Source organism: Plecotus auritus (genome assembly GCF_963455305.1).
Source record: "Plecotus auritus genome assembly, chromosome: 8".
In the NCBI taxonomy this organism is placed as follows: Eukaryota; Metazoa; Chordata; class Mammalia; order Chiroptera; family Vespertilionidae; genus Plecotus; species Plecotus auritus.
Window position 1 is genome coordinate 61,259,841 of NC_137782.1, and position 16,051 is coordinate 61,275,891.

General features: G+C 51.3%; 2 protein-coding genes across 2 annotated transcripts; both read left to right on the forward strand.

The window, feature by feature from the left end:
- Positions 1-879: 879 nt before the first annotated feature.
- On the forward strand, positions 880-5,863 carry FAM83C (family with sequence similarity 83 member C; the record flags this gene model as incomplete). The annotated part of the gene is made up of 4 exons (XM_080684595.1): positions 880-1,392; positions 3,423-3,590; positions 3,804-3,928; positions 4,432-5,863. The coding sequence occupies 4 exons, from the start codon at positions 880-882 to the stop codon at positions 5,861-5,863; spliced, it is 2,238 nt and encodes a 745-aa protein (XP_080540721.1).
- A 2,224-nt stretch (positions 5,864-8,087) lies between these two features.
- Positions 8,088-15,594, forward strand: EIF6 (eukaryotic translation initiation factor 6). Its single transcript, XM_080683659.1, has 7 exons — positions 8,088-8,236; positions 8,452-8,563; positions 8,679-8,764; positions 10,841-11,016; positions 11,541-11,717; positions 11,904-12,085; positions 15,318-15,594. Exons 2-7 carry the CDS (start codon positions 8,457-8,459, stop codon positions 15,325-15,327), a joined length of 738 nt encoding a protein of 245 aa, XP_080539785.1. The 5' UTR covers positions 8,088-8,236; positions 8,452-8,456; the 3' UTR covers positions 15,328-15,594.
- Positions 15,595-16,051: the final 457 nt, after the last annotated feature.

Below are 16,051 nucleotides of genomic sequence, written 5' to 3' on the forward strand. Positions count from 1 at the left end.
TTGGGAACTGTAGAGAGAGAGGCACAGCTCTAGAGCCTAGAGGATGGGCGAGAGCTGGGGTGAAGGTGGGACAGGTGACCATGATGCCACAGCTATGGAGGTAGAGAGTGGCAGGGCCATATGGGAACAAAAAAAGGCCCACAGACAGGTCACGTCCTTGGCAGTTCTGTGACATTCCCTTCAGCTCTTATTTAGGGCCAGTGTGTAGGTGTGCTAGGCTTGCAATGGCCATCATGGTATGTTTGGGGTTATGGCTAGTCTCTGAATTAGTGTTTGGATCTGTTTACATGTGATCAAAATGTGTGGTCTGCACGTCAGCCTGTAGGCTACGTGTGTCTGTCAACTCTCAATACGTCAGTCAGCCTGCATGCTTGTGTGTTCACATCTTTATCTTGGTGTCCTGAGTCATTCATCCATCCTAGTGTGTGTGTGTGTGTGTGTGTGTGTGTGTGTGTGTGTGTGTGTGTGTGTGTCCCTGAGCAAGAGCGTAATACAACCTCCAAGGGGGCTCTGGAAGGTCAGGGTTTAAAGGAAACTCGCTAAGAGCTGGTGTAGATGGGGCACGTAATGCTGGGTGGGGGTGGGGGGGGGTGAGACTGTGCTAAGGGCCTACCACTGACGTTTTCCTGGGAGGGCAAGTCCCAACAGCAGGCCAACAGGCGAGGCTGACCCAACAGGTTCCAGAAGCCAGGGGCAATGGGGCGGAGCATAGCTCCTGACTTAGGTGGCAACGGGTTGGGGGCCCTGCCACACTGGGGCAGGCAGGCAGGCAGGCAGGCAGGCAGGCAGGAGACGGATTTGCTGCTCTCTTTCTGCTGCAACCAGCGGGGTGCAGGCCATGGAGCCCACTGGAGGGTGACAGCAGCCTGGTGGGCGAGCATGTTTGGAAGCCTGGGGCCTGGGGGCCTGGGAGCACAGGGCATGGCAGGACCCCTGCGGGGCAGGGTGGAGGAACTGAAGCGGCCCTGGTGGCGGGAGAGCTCACCACTGGTGCTGCAGCACAGCGAGGCAGCCCGGCTGGCAGCCGATGCTCTCCTGGAGCGGGGTGAGGCTGCCTACCTGCGGGTCATCTCAGAGGAGCAGGAACTGCCCTTCCTGAGCTCCCTGGATGTGGACTACATGACCAGTCATGTGCGTGGGGGTCCTGAGCTGGGTGAGGCCCATGGACTGGAGGCCTCAGGACCTGACCGCCTCAGCCTGCTCTCAGAAGTCACCTCGGGCACTTACTTTCCCATGGCCTCTGACATAGACCCCCCAGACCTGGACTTGGGCTGGCCTGAGATTCCACAGGCCACAGGCTTCAGCCCCACCCAGGCTGTGGTCCACTTTCAGCGGGACAAGACCAAGAATATCAAAGACCTTCTGCGTTTCCTCTTCAGCCAGGCCCGCACGGTAAGGACCTCATCTCTTCAGATATTCATTTCACAGATGTGAAAACTGAGGCCCCTGGAGGGAAGGGATGAGCCCAAGGACACACTGCAGCTTAGGTGCAGCACCTATCAGACCACAAGCTCTTAGACTAATACTCAGCTCCTGAGGCGGGGAGGAAGGCTTCCTCAGGGGTGGGCTTAGAGGACGAGCTGTATTTTATTTATCTTGGTAACCCCTTGGCATTCAGGGACATTATGAATAAGCATAGGATGGCCCTCAAGGACTCCACAAGCACCCTGAAAATGCAAGCAAAGTCATGCATGTTGTAGGGAGGGATCCTTCCTGCATCTTTCTTGGGAGAGGGTGTATGGCTTTCATCAGATTCTCAAAAAAGTTTATGATACCCAAACTAAGAATCCCAACCTTGGTGAAATCTGAGCCACACTTTGACTTGCAGAGGAGGAAACTGAGGCCAGAGAGGGGCTGGGACATGCTCAGGAAGGTCCAGTCAGGAAGGAGAGGAAAGGGTCCTGACTCAGGTACAGCCCTGACTCCTGACGCATGTCTCCATCCACCCCTCACCCCTGTGCACTCTACCTCCAGCTGGGCCTGAGGCAGAGGACCCCTGATTCAGGAGGCAGGGGAATGAATCACATGGCCCTGGGCAGGATTTGCGGTAGGTTGGCTTCAGTGCCCTTGTCTGGGGGAGCAGCCTGTTGCAGACAGCAGGAGCCAGGATGCTGGTATCTCAACTGTTCATTCCGAGCCTTGCAGGCCTGCCTTTGCCCTGGGCAGGGGAGGGCCAGGCCTAATTGGCACTGGGAGTGAGGTTATTAGTGAGGTAGCTGCTGTGGTCACACCGTCCCTTTGATCTTTCCCCCGTAACCCTGGTCAGGCCTGTGCCATGTACGGGGAATACCCAAACACTTTGCCTCCTCACCACCCATCTAGACCCTTCACCTCTGGGCCAGAAGCTTCTGCCCTGGGCTGCCACTGATTCTGAGTAACTTTCGGAAGCTTCCTCTCCCTGCTACCCAATGCCCAATGTCCTCGTTTGTTAAGGAGGCAGCAGGAAAGGAACATGTATTGAGCCTGTTGTGCGTTGAGTATTTTCACATTTAATTCCCCATAACTCTGAGATGTAGCTATCATTACCTCCATTTAGCAGATGAGAAAGTTGAGGCTTCCAGAGGTGAAGCTACTCGCCCAGGGCCATATTACTAGGAGGTAACAGAATGCAGGTATGAACCCAGTTCTGTGTGGCTCAAGCTGGAATGCTTTGCTCTGCATGTCCTCCTCTCGGCCTGGGTTGGGAGAGGAGGTTCTCATAGCAGATATATGAAATGGGAGGGGTAGGAAGAGACAGTTGGGGGTTTGGTGGTGCCAGGGGTTATTCAGGGCTTCTCTGACGCAGCCCATTATATGAGGGAGGCCACAAGCTCCAGCCCCTCAACTGAGGAGAAAACCTGGTCCCTCTTGGCGTGGGTGGAAGTGAGGGAATCCATGGTTGTAAGATGTCTTGCAGACCTCTGTTGCTTTATAGGGAAACTGAGGCAGGTCTGGCAAAGGACACTGAAGGCCCCAGTGCCTGGCTTGAAGCTCTGATCCTTGAGAAGAGAACCTCAGACAGACAGTCCCTGGGCCAGAGGTAGGGATGAAGCTAGCGGGGAGAGAGTGAGGACCCAGACTGGGAATTGGGGTCTGGCTTCTGCTTCTGACTCCTCCCTCTGGGCCTTAGTTTCCCCATATGCGGAGTTAAGCTTTAGACTGGTGCAGTTGATCCACAGACATCTTTGAGAATCTGATGACAGATACACAGTCTGTCCTCGGAAAAAAATGCACACAAAAACTTTCATACAACATCTAGGGGTTTAAGACAGTGAAACCTCCCTATGTCTAAGTTAAGAACCACTGGGCTAGGTCACGGCTAAAAGCCCTTTCAGTTCAGGTTTTCTTGTGGGGTCTGGCCTCCTGCTTTTCCATCCAGTGCTCTCTTCCTGGGACCCCAGGCATTACCTCTGTCAAGGCTGAGCTTCCCCTCCCTCCTCCAGGTGGTGGCTGTGGTGATGGACATATTCACAGACATGGAGCTCCTATGTGACCTCATGGAGGCCTCTAGTCGGCGTGGTGTCCCTGTCTACCTGCTACTGGCTCAGGAGCACCTGAGCCACTTTCTGGAGATGTGCTATAAGATGGACCTCAATGGGGGGCACCTGCCGGTCAGTGAGGGACAGGGGCAGTAACCAGGGGTGGGGTGGGGAGTCAGGGAGGGCAGAAGAGTCACTTGGGTGGTTAGTGAGCATTGGGGATGGGTCAATGGGAGTGGGGGACTAGGTTCCCTTAGCTGTTTAAGGTCAGAGACCCCATGGGATTTAGACATGAGTCCCATTCTCTCAATATCTCCCCCCAACCTTCATCCCTCCTTGGTTCAGAACATGCGTGTACGGAGCACATGTGGGGACACATACTGCAGCAAGGCGGGCCGCCGCTTCACAGGGCAGGCCCTGGAGAAGTTTGTCATCATCGACTGTGAGCAGGTGGTGGCGGGCAGCTACAGGTGAGCAAGTGGGACGGAGGCAGAGGGCCTGGGGCTGGGCCACTGGCTGGCAAGGGCACCTGGGATCTGGCAGCTTTGAATTTTCATTCACTCATCCATCTCTTCCAGCATGGGCTGAACAGCTGCCACCTGCCAGGCACTATGCAGGGCTCAGGGGACAGTGTGGGGAGTGAACAGCCCCAGGCTGGGCCCTGGAGGTGGTTCCTACGTGGAAGGATTACTTTAATGCTATTGGCATAGAAAATAACTATTTTACCTCGAAACTGGAGGGGCTTCAGAGAACCTTGCCCCTAGTCCATTCTATAGATGGGCAAGCTGGGGCCCTGGGACGGGAAACCATGTGCCCAAGTCACCAAGCCGGGCTAGGACCCGTTCAAACTTTGGAGTCAGAGCTCTGCCCCCTCACTTGGACCCTTGTGGTGGTGGAGTTGTCTTTTGCTGTGACTCCTGCCTAGGCCCAGGGTTCTGCACTTTGCTTCCTGACCCTGACACTCTGCCCCCAGCTTCACCTGGCTTTGCAGCCAGGCCCACACTAGCATGGTGCTGCAGCTGAGGGGCCGCATCGTGGAAGACTTTGACCGGGAGTTCCGCTGTCTGTATGCTGAGTCACGGCCTGTGGAGGGCTTCTGCGGTGGCGAGGATCCCAGGGCACCATGCCCTCCTCTGGTGGCCCTGGCCTTCGGGCCCAGCATCCCAAGCCGCAGGTCCTCATCGCCCTCCAGCACCAGCCTCAGCAGCATCAAGCACTCCCCTCTCATGGGCCGCTCCTCCTACCTTGCTCTACCAGGAGGCGGTGGCTGCAGTGACACAGGAATGGGGTCCTCATCCCCAGGCCCTACTTGTCGCAAAGCCAGTGGCCAGCCCTCCCTACAACGCCAGCTGTCAGATCCTAACCATGGCTCACCACCAGGGCCCTACAGGGCCAACCTGGGCAAGATGGGGGCATCCCCATGGTCCCAGTCCTCCCCTGCCCTCAACCACAGTAGCACCAGCCCCTTGACCCTGGCAGTGGGGTCACCTCTGCTTACTCGCCCACGCTCCCTCCTCCCCTTCTCCCGTGGTGTCCCAGCCCTATCTAGGCTCCCAGAGAATGGGCTTCCAGGAAGCCAGGAGCCTTGCCCCCCACGAGGTCGCTGGGTACCTGGCACAGCCCTGGAGACAGTGGAGGAGAAGAAGGTGTCTCTGAGTCAGAGCCATGGCCAGCTGGATCTCCTTATCCCCTTTCCCAGAGCTCAAGAAGCAAGAGGCCCTGATTCTGGTGTTACCTCCAACTCAGACTCCCTGTGGCTTGGTGAGCAGGCCCAAAAGGACAGGAAGTTATCCCCAAACCAGAGATACAACCAGCTGGATCTCCTGCCCCAGGCCCAAGGTGCTGGGGGTACCCCTGCATCAGGCTCCCCCAGACCTGGCAACGGGAACCCAGAGGATAAGAGGCTGCCTCCAAACCACGGCCATGGCCAATTGGACCTCCTGGCACAGTACCCTAAGACTGGGGGCTCCAGAGTGCTCCCTGAAGCCAACTCCTCAGCCAGGGCTGGCAAGCAGGGTCCAGATGAGCGACGGCAGACCCTGGGCCACAGCCAGCTGGACCTCATCACAAAGTTTGGCCCATTCCGGGGTGAGGGGCCTGGGCCCAATAGTCTCCCTAGACCGAGCCATGCTCGCAAGCCTGGAGTGGGCGCTGGAGATGAGAAGCGGCTGACTCTGGGCCACAGCAAGCTGGACCTCATCACCAAGTATCATCAATTGCAGGGTGCCAGGCAGGGACCTGAGCATGGCCTCCCTGGGAGACCCAAAGGTGACCACTGCAATGGCAGTAGCAATGGCCCATTTGGTGATGAGAAACGGCTGACCCTGGGCCACAGCAAACTGGACCTCATTACTAAGTTAAACAAGTCCAAGTTCAAGCTGCTCCGAAGCCGCTTTGAGTCATAGTCTTGCTCCCAGCAGGGACATATACCTCCTACATCTTGCTGAGACTAGATTTGGTTAGGTTCCAGACTCTGGGGTAGAAGCTTGGACATAGGCTGCATGGGGAGGAAAGGATGTCTAGAAGCACAGGTTAGACACTCCCTGTGCTCATGGTTCTTGCTTACACACACACACACACACACACACACATGCACACACGCACAGATGCACACACAACAGGGAAATGGAACCCTCAGTTCATGTTATTTGCCACTGTGCTGGGCACTTCACACCAGTATGTCTCTTCCTTCATCTTCACATCCTGCAAGATAGACCTCTAGTAGGTAAACAATCCTAGGATCATACGTGTTAATCTTTCCTATTTTATAAATGTGGAAGCTAAGGCCCAAAGAATTTGATGACTTGCTTAAAATCAGGTCTAAGTAAGTGGCAGAAAAGGTACCCAAATCTGTGTCTTTTTTGATTGTGTTTTTGCACAGACACAAACCACAATATCAACAATTCATATGTGCCCAGGCATACTAAATATACACATCACAGTGATGCCCCAAATGCCTTCACAATATACATAGCACACTAACAGGGTTCACACTCACAAGCTGCACACCCATAAACACAATAAATGTCATTTGACTAAATGAATGGTTACACACAATATATACATTCAGTCACATTGTAGACCCCTCAGGATCCACAGACCATAAACACACACACACACACACACACACACACACACACACACACACACACCAGAACATGCACCAACCAGTATTTTCTTGTACCTAAGCTGTGTACCCAGCCTTGCTGGGCATGCTATAGGGCTGACAAATGAATTAGGATCAAATGCCTAAACCACTGGCCAGCAAGACAAGGCTGTATCTAATTAAAGGCAAACAAATGAAAGAGGTTGGTAGAGAATGAAGGGCAGAGAGTCATGGTGATGGTAGAGTGGGGAGGAAAATTTCTTAGAGGAGGCAGCCTTGAGCTAGGCCTTGAAGGATGAGGATTTGGACAGATGAAGAGGGTTAGAGGAATTCCTGGTAGAGTGAACCAGGTGAAGAGCTATTAGGGAGGGGACTCAGGGAGTGGGTCTGAGATGAACTGGGGAGGATGAAGAGGATGTACAACAGCACACATGCACACACACCCGCACACACATTTTGCTGAGTGTTCCTAGAAGCACAGGCTCTGACAAGTTGTGGGTCCTTTTCCTGAGCTCACCACCTGCCTGGGACAGTGTTATATATGATGTAAATCAATAAAAGCAGACATGTTATGACCAACCCAGCAGCAGCTTGGTGTGTCCCTAGGAAGGTGGTGTTATGGAACTGTGCCTTGGGGGCAGGGGAAGGGCACCATTTAGTGCAATTATGGAGGAGTGTGGATGGCCGCAGGAGGGCTGAGGGGAGGAAAAGGGCTCCACGCACCCTCTGCCCTCACTGTAACATTCTGAGAGCTCTTGTGGTTTTTGTAGATCCTACAAAATGTGGGTCAAGTATATCCTGTCCACGAGTGCACGTCGCTTGATCAGCACCATCTAGCCAAGGGACAGAAAGTGGCTGCCCAGTGAGTGATCAAGCACATGCAAGGGGCACATAGTAGGAGCCAGTCAGTCCCACACCCTTTCCTACCCTGGACCCTCCCTAAGACTCTACTTCATCCATCCTCTCCTCTCTCCAATACCTTCTTCAGCCTGGTTTCCTCTACTTCTCTGACTGCGCCTCTTTCTCCAGCCTCTGTTCTGCTCTCACTTCTCACCTGGTCTCACCCCTATGGGTGACCTGATCCACCCCAGGCTTCAGCCCCAAATTTCAGCGCTTCACTCTCCCCTGGGCTCCAGACCCCGCCACATCTGTCTCAGACCTCACATTCAATATGTCACCTTCCCCACACCTGCTCTTCCACTTCAGGCTTTATTTCAGTAAGTTCCTCCATCATCAACTCATCTGTGAGACATCCCTGGCTCTTCTTGTATGCCTCACATCCAACCAGCTACAAGTGTTGGTCAATTGTGCCTCCTAAAAAGTTCCTGGTCAATGGGGGGAAAGGGGACATATGTAATACTTTCAACAATAAAGGATTATTTAAAAAAAAAAAAAAAAGTTCCTAAAGGAATGAATGACGAATGAATGGTGAATAAATGAATGCATGAGTGTGAGCATGCTGGGGGCGGGGCTAGGTGACGTCACAACCGGACGATTGCAACCATAAAGTGCACCCAGAGGGTGGAGCTAGAGTGGCCGCGAGCGTGGCGGGGTGCGCCCGGCTCTCCCGGAAGTCTCCTAGACGGAGGCGGAAACGGAAACCTACTTGGGGCAAAGAAGGCCCATTGGTAGCGTGTCGAGTTTCTGGTTACCTGCTGAGTCCGTGTGGAGGGTCAGCTCGGGCTCCCCGGGTCATGGGGTGGGGGTGGCCGGAGGACTCGGAGGGGCTAGTGGGCGGGACCGGATGCCTGAGGGGCCGAGAGGGTGGGGCTGCGGTGGGACCTGAGGGGTGGGGTCGCGGTGGGTCGTGAGGGGCCACACCCCGGGGACCAGGAGTCGGGCCGGAGAGGACCCGCCGGCTCTGAACTCCCGGCCCACTGCCCCCAGGCCTCATGGCGGTTCGAGCGTCGTTCGAGAACAACTGTGAGATCGGCTGCTTTGCCAAACTCACCAACACCTACTGCCTGGTGGCCATCGGAGGATCAGAGAACTTCTACAGGTGCGACGGGAGCCTGCTGGCATGTGTGGATGGGTGGCGGGAAGGGTGCTGGTTGGCGGGAGCACCGGTAGAGCGAGGGCTCAGGCTCGTGACCACCAAGTCCGTGTTCCTACAGTGTGTTCGAGGGCGAGCTCGCCGAAACCATCCCTGTGGTGCACGCATCCATTGCCGGCTGCCGCATCATCGGGCGGATGTGTGTGGGTAAGCCAGGGAAGACGCCGAGGGAGGGAGCCTACCAGCACCTTTAATTATGTCCCTGGAAGGGACCCCCGGGTGACCCAGGGATTTCCAGGCATTCCTCCATTATAGACTCTGAGGTTAGGGTCAACCTCTGGAGAAGGCTTCTGGATTATAGTAACAACAAATAACATTAAGTGTTTTCACTCTTACACTTGTTTGCATACCTTCTTCACGAAGACCCTGGGAGGTAGGAATTACTGGCTTAATTGACTGGTGGGAAAGCTGAGACTTACAGAACCGAAGTGACTCACCAGGTGCCACACCTAGTGTGAGGCAAGGTTAGAATGCCTTTCTTCCCTGTTACTGACTCTGGGCCAATTGCTTTTTCTTCAATCTAAGATTCTGGGTCAACCTGTTCAGTTATTTAAATCTTAAATTCCCATGTCTCTAAGTGGCGTCCCTATCCTACCTCTCAGCACCATTGACTCTCTTTGAGCCTAATCTCGGTTTACTGCCACCCCTTATTTCTAGTTCTGCTCATATAGGAGTTTGTTCCTTTAATTTTTTAAAATCATAATCCTGATGATGCTAGCCTTTGAGTATTTTCTTTTTTTGAGAGAGAAAGAGAAACATCAATTGGTTGCCTCCTACATCCACTCTGGGGATTGAACCTGCAACCTGGGCATGTGCCCTAATTAGGAATCAATCCCGTACCCTTTTGCTTTTACAACATGACACTAGCCAACTAAGCTACACTGGCCAGGGCAGTATTTTCTTATTAAGGCAAAACACTCTTATTCCTAACCATGACTTCAGAACTTGAAGTTCTTTTTTAAAAAAAATATATTTTATTGATTTTTTACAGAGAAGAAGGGAGAGGGATAGAAAGTTAGAAACATCCATGAGAGAGAAACATCGCTCAGCTGCCTCCTGCACACCCCCTGCTGGGGATGTGCCTGCAACCGAAGTACATGCCCTTGACCGGAATCGAACCTGGGACCCTTCAGTCCGCAGGCCGATGCTCTATCCACTGAGCCAAACCAGTTAGGGCCAGAACTTGAAGTTCTGATGTAACTAGGGGAATTTAGCCTGACCATTGCTGTTTTATTTTATATTATAATGGTAATAACTGAGAGTTAAAAAGTTCACAGAATTGTGCCCTTGTAGAGGGAGGCAGAGGTTTAGACATTGTTGTCACAACATAATTGTAGTTTGTTCATTCTCGTTTCTGTGTAGTATGTTTTATGTAAGTATATCACAATGTATTTATCCATTCTACTGACAGTGGGCATTTGGGTAAGTTTTCAGTTTGGTCTATTATACATAGTGCTGCAATATCTTTTAGTGAATACATGTATTGATTATATAATACCTAGGAGAAAATGGCTGGGTCACAGGGTATGTGAATATTCAGTGTAGTCTATGATGCCAGATAATTATCTGAAGTGGTTAAACAATTTACACTCTTTTTCAAATATATTTTATTGATTTTTTACAGAGAGGAAGGGAGAGGGACAGAGAGTTAGAAACATCGATGAGAGAGAAACATCGATCAGCTGCCTCCTGCACACTCCCTACCGGGTATGTGCCCGCAACCAAGGTATATGTCCTTGACTGGAATCGAACCCGGGACCCTTGAGTCCGCAGGCTGACGCTCTATCCACTGAGCCAAACTGGTCAGGGCAACAATTTACACTCTTATTGGTTGCTCAAATATATGGAGCAACACTTGGTATTGATGTTCTTTTGAAAATTTTAACCATTCTAGTAGGTGTGTGGTGTTACCTTTTAAGTTGCAAAATATATAACTAATGCCAAGAGCACTTCCTGCTAGTCCAGGTCCCCCTGGTTGGTGTTGTCAAAGTAGGTAGTGCGTGTTGGGACAGACTCCTAGGCTGTCTCGGGCCTGCCCAGTAGGACTCCTGGTCTCCCTTAGTGTTGTATGGATCAATTGTTTAGAGGGCTGGAGTTGGCCTAAAGCTTTCCTGGGAAAGCTAATTAATTGGGCTGGGTTGTATCCTCAGCTTCCAGGACTCAGCAGGTATCTGTGTATTCATGGTCCTTCCTTGTTCCACCCCCCAATTTGGATCTTTCCAGGGAACAGACACGGTCTCCTGGTGCCCAACAACACTACCGACCAGGAGCTACAACATATTAGAAACTGCCTCCCAGACTCAGTGCAGATCCGGCGGGTAGAGGAGCGGCTCTCAGCCCTGGGCAATGTCACCACCTGCAATGACTATGTGGCCTTGGTCCACCCAGATCTGGACAGGGTAAGGCAGCCTAGCTTGGCCCAAGAGTCAAATTACTAGCCTAGTAAATGGTTAGTCACTTTTCTTTCCTATCAGGCAGGAATTAGGGGTATCTCTTATGGTTTCTTTTTATACCTGTGGTCTCACATTTCAGTTACTTATTGGAATAGTGATAACAGAGACCTTCCATGGTGTGGTCAGTATGAGAAAGAAGCTGGAGAGGGTATTAATCCTTCAGAATCAGGAACCAGCCAGGGCCAGGAGAGATGATTGACACTTGAACCTTGAGTGTGCATTAAAGGGTGGTGTGGAGACCAGCCCCTGGCTGTTCAGGGCTTGCATGGATATTAGAGGCTCCATAGCTGGCCTCAACTCTGCTCCAAGCTGTATCCCCTCCTTTTTCTGGATCAAGCTTTCATATGCAGCTATGTAGGAGAGGAATGAGAAGTTTAGGGCGTCAAGCCTGTGTGGTTCTTGGCATGGAGGGCCCTGGATTCTTTGACTTGCAAGCCCTGGGTGCTGAGCACAGTGCCTTTGACTGACAGGAGACAGAAGAAATCCTGGCTGATGTGCTCAAGGTGGAAGTCTTCAGACAGACAGTGGCTGACCAGGTGTTAGTAGGAAGCTACTGTGTCTTCAGCAATCAGGGAGGGCTGGTACATCCCAAGACTTCAATTGAAGACCAGGATGAACTGTCCTCTCTCCTTCAAGTCCCCCTTGTGGTAAGCATTCTTGTTCTCTGTCTTCTGCTAAAGCAGATCCCTTTGTCCTGCGTTATTGGGCTTATTACCCGTCACAGGTTGGGATTGGGCTGCAGGTCAGGAAGCAGGGCTTGGGGGGAGTTCTCATCAGGGATGGGAGAAACTGATTGTTGATGTTATGATCCATATTGAGCTATCACTTGACAGGCAGGCACTGTGAACCGGGGCAGCGAGGTCATCGCTGCTGGGATGGTGGTGAACGACTGGTGTGCCTTCTGTGGCCTGGACACAACCAGCACAGAGCTTTCAGTGGTGGAGAGTGTCTTTAAGCTGAATGAAGCCCAGCCTAGCACCATTGCTACCAGCATGCGGGATTCACTCATTGACAGGTATCTAGATCTCTCTTCTGCCTTTTGAGGGTAGGGGAAGGAGATCACCTATAATGGGAGCCACACTGTATTCATACCTGTAGGTTCTTCTTGTGTGTGAGGGCACAGTTGCACAATGCTGGGCTGTCATAGGGTACAGCTGCAAGCATTGCCTGAGTATCTGCTCATCCCTGTTTTTGAAGACTTGGTTCAGTGTATCTCTTCTCTGGGCAAAGCTTCCCTCTGGTCTGTCTTATTTTATCACTTACCACATGTAGTTTGTATCTGCCTGTGTATTGGTGCCCCAGCCAGCGGACTGATACAGAAAAGAGCTGTTTACTGAGGGAAGGAGGGGAGGCTGCCTGCAGGAACTGAGGAGACCTCGGGTGCCTAATGGACTTGGGGGTGGGGATTGCATCATAAGCACAATCACCTGGGTTTTGTTTTTTAAAGTGGGTTCTTGGGCCTCAACCCTGGAGATTCAGGGGTGTGAATCTCTAGAATCTCTTCTTTCTTTGGAAGAGCAGCAGGTGTTGGATATTCGGGCTCCTTCTCTCTTATTCCCCATTGAGGATCCTTCCCAGGGTATACTACACCAACTAGCACAGGCATCTTTATGAGAACAGAAACTGCAAAGTGGAGCGAGTGCCCAGCAATAGCACTGGCAACAGGCAATATTTCCCTTCATTCTCCCTTCTTCATTTATTCATTTGCCTGATGTTCATTGAGCCCTAAAGACAAAGCTTCATGTGGGATAGGCAACTTAGTGCTACTTCTGCCTCTGAGGGGCTCACAGTGTAGCAGGCGAGAAAAGTTGTTGTGGCCACACATACTCTTAGCTATCTTCAAAGAAGAAATAAAAGGTGTCTTAAGTGGCTTGGCAAGCTCTGGTGAGACACTTTTTGGGATCCAGAAAGGACAGTTCATTTAGTCTGGGCTTTAAGGAATGAGTAGGTAATTGAATATGCATAGCTAGAGTGGGGAAGCACATTAAACAGACACACAGATGGAGGGGTGTGAAGGGGAAAATTATATTCCCAGAGTGTTGGGGACTCTGAATGCCCATGTCAAGTCTTTTTTTCCCCCCAATTTTAGTTGACAATATTATATTAGTTTTAGGTATACAACATAGTGGTTAGACATTTATATAACTTAAGGAAGTGATCCCCCCGAAGGACTGGTACATATTTATTACAATAGTATCCTAATATATAAAAAAAAAGCCAGGGGCTGTCATGACTGAAACAGCCGGACAGACGACCCAACACAGGCTGCGTGGGGTGACCAGGTCAGCAGGGGGGTTAGTGAGGGATGACCAAACAACTAAATAGCAGGCTGTGTGGGGCAACCAGGCTGGCGGGGGCGGGGGCAGTTGGGGGCAACCATGCTGGCAGGGGAGGCAGTGAGGGGCAACCAGGCAGGCAGACAAGTGAGCAGTTAGGAGCCAGCGGTCCCCAATTGTGAGAGGGATGTCCAACTGCCGGTTTAGGCCTGATCCCCAGGGCGGTCCTGGATTGGAGAGGGTGCAGGCTGGGCTCAGGGGGGACCTTCCCCGCCCCCGCACAAATTTCGTGCACTGGGCCTCTAGTTAACTATATTCTCTATACTGTACTTTACATCCCCATGACTATTTTTTAACTGCTAATTTGTACTTTTTAATCCCTTTACCTTTTTCACCTAGGCCCCCAACCTCCCTTCCCCATGTCAAAAAGTTTTGACTGTAGACCTATGATTTTGACCTTTGGTCTATGTTGGATGCTTGTTGACATAGATTCCTGGCATCATCCTTCAGTTACTTATTCCCTCAGTCTGGAGTGGGGCCTAACCATGTGTGGTTATTTTTTTTTTTTTTAATATATTTTATTGATATTTCACAGAGAGGAAGGGAGAGGGATAGAGAGCTAGAAACTTCGATGAGAGAGAAACATCGATCAGCTGCCTCCTGCACACCCCCTACTGGGGATGTGCCCGCAACCAAGGTACATGCCCTTGACCGGAATCGAACCTGGGACCCTTGAGTCCCCAGGCCGACGCTCTATCCACGGAGCCAAACCGGTTTCGGCCATGTGTGGTTATTTTAATAAGCTTCCCTGTGTGATTGTGATGGGGCAGTTTGGAGACCACACTGACAGACTGTGCTGTCAGCCCTAGAGAGCAGTGGAAAGGGTCTGACATTTGTTAAAAAACTTTTTTAAAGCACCTGTTATGTGCCAGACGATAGTGATATGATGATAAATAAAATATACCCTCCCTGCCCTTTTGAAACATAGACTCTCTCATAAGAAAAAGACAGTACTTACACCATTAATCATTTAACTAAAGAACAAAAAACTCTTAGTAACCTAAGAACAGAAATTTCTGTAACCTGATTATTGTTACCTACTGAAAAACTATAGCAAATGTTGCATTTAATGATGAAACTTCAGAAATTGTCATTAAAGTCAGGTAGTCAGCAATACTAGTCAGCATTGCAGTTCGATAAGATAAAGAAATGGGTATTGGAAAGAAGAGACAAAACTCATTCTCCTTTGGTTTTGAACTTATTGAATTTGAGGTGCCTGTGAGACCTTAAAATAAAGGTGTTAGGCCAATAGAAATATGTACTTCATTTTTATAATCATGCACATGATTATCACTTGCAGGAAGCAAGTTCTGGCCTGAGCCCTGCCCCTGGGGGATTTGTGGCTTAGGCACATCCCTTCCCCTGTCTGAGCCCCCTTGTTCCTTTCTTTCATGTCTATTGGACTTGACCCTTGAGGATCCAACCTAAGACCACCAACAGTTTGAATAAATTATTTTTTATTTTTTAAACATATTTTCATTTATTTCAGAGAGGGAGGGAGGGAGAGAAACATCGATGATGAGAGAGAATCACTGATCAGTTGCCACACACCCCACACTGGGGATCTAGCCGACAACCCGGGCATGTGCCCTGAGGGGGAATTGAACCCGTGACCTCCTGGTTCCTAAGTCACGCTCAACCACTGAGCCAGGCCGGCTGGGCTGAATAAATTATTGAGTTGACCCATCTGAATAGGGAAGGAGTTACTTTTATTTTTTAAGCATTGAGAATTCTACACTGGATTTTAACTCATGGGATCAATGGCACCTGGAAGGGGTTTTGAATATGGTTCTTCAGGGCTAAGCTGGAACAAAGGGTCTGGGGTAAGGTTGGAGGCAAGCACCTTGAGAATGGAGGGTGAGGTGTGCTCTGTGAAGCACCTACTGACAATGCTCCTTCCTCTCTCTCTAGCCTTACCTGAACCACCTTCCATGCCGTTTTGTTGGCTCCTGGCTCTGAACTTTGGCTCCCTCTCAACATCCCACCCACTGTGTCCTGGATGCTGACAAGGAGGTGGCAGAGAGCTCATTGGTATCAAGTGGCTGGATGCCCAACCCTTCTTCACCAGTGCCCATCTCCTGACTCTAGTTACTGCAAAAATCTACCATGTACTAGCTGTCAGGCCTTATGGCTCCTAGCTGAGAGCTCTGCTGTCCTGTGCCAGCCAATTAAAGGCAGCTGCTTCTGATCATTTTGAATGTGTTGTTTTGCGGCTTCCCCCATCATTATTCCCCGGGGAAAGATGGGGGAAGATGCACGTGCCGGTACATATACACACACATTCTCTCATCCCTCACTGTAGTTCTCACATTTTCCACTCAACTTCAGCCTCATACTTCATGAAAGTTAACTCTCCCTCCCCTGGGCTGGTGTAAGGACCCTGGGACAGAGCCCTGTGTAAGGCCTCTGGGGCACCTGGCTATAGGGCAGTCTTGCCCTCTTTGACCCAACGTAGTTAGAGGTTGCTGGCCTGGCTGCCTGGTGCCCTGGACAGCCTCGACCTCAGCGGACTCCTTAGTAGCTTGGGTGGGCCTTCTATTGGTCCACTGGCTACGCGGGGCGGGTCACCGCAGGTTAAGACGGGATTGGCCGGGTGCTGGTGGGTGGGGTCGAACTTGGGCCCCACCCCGGGGCCAGAAACGCCG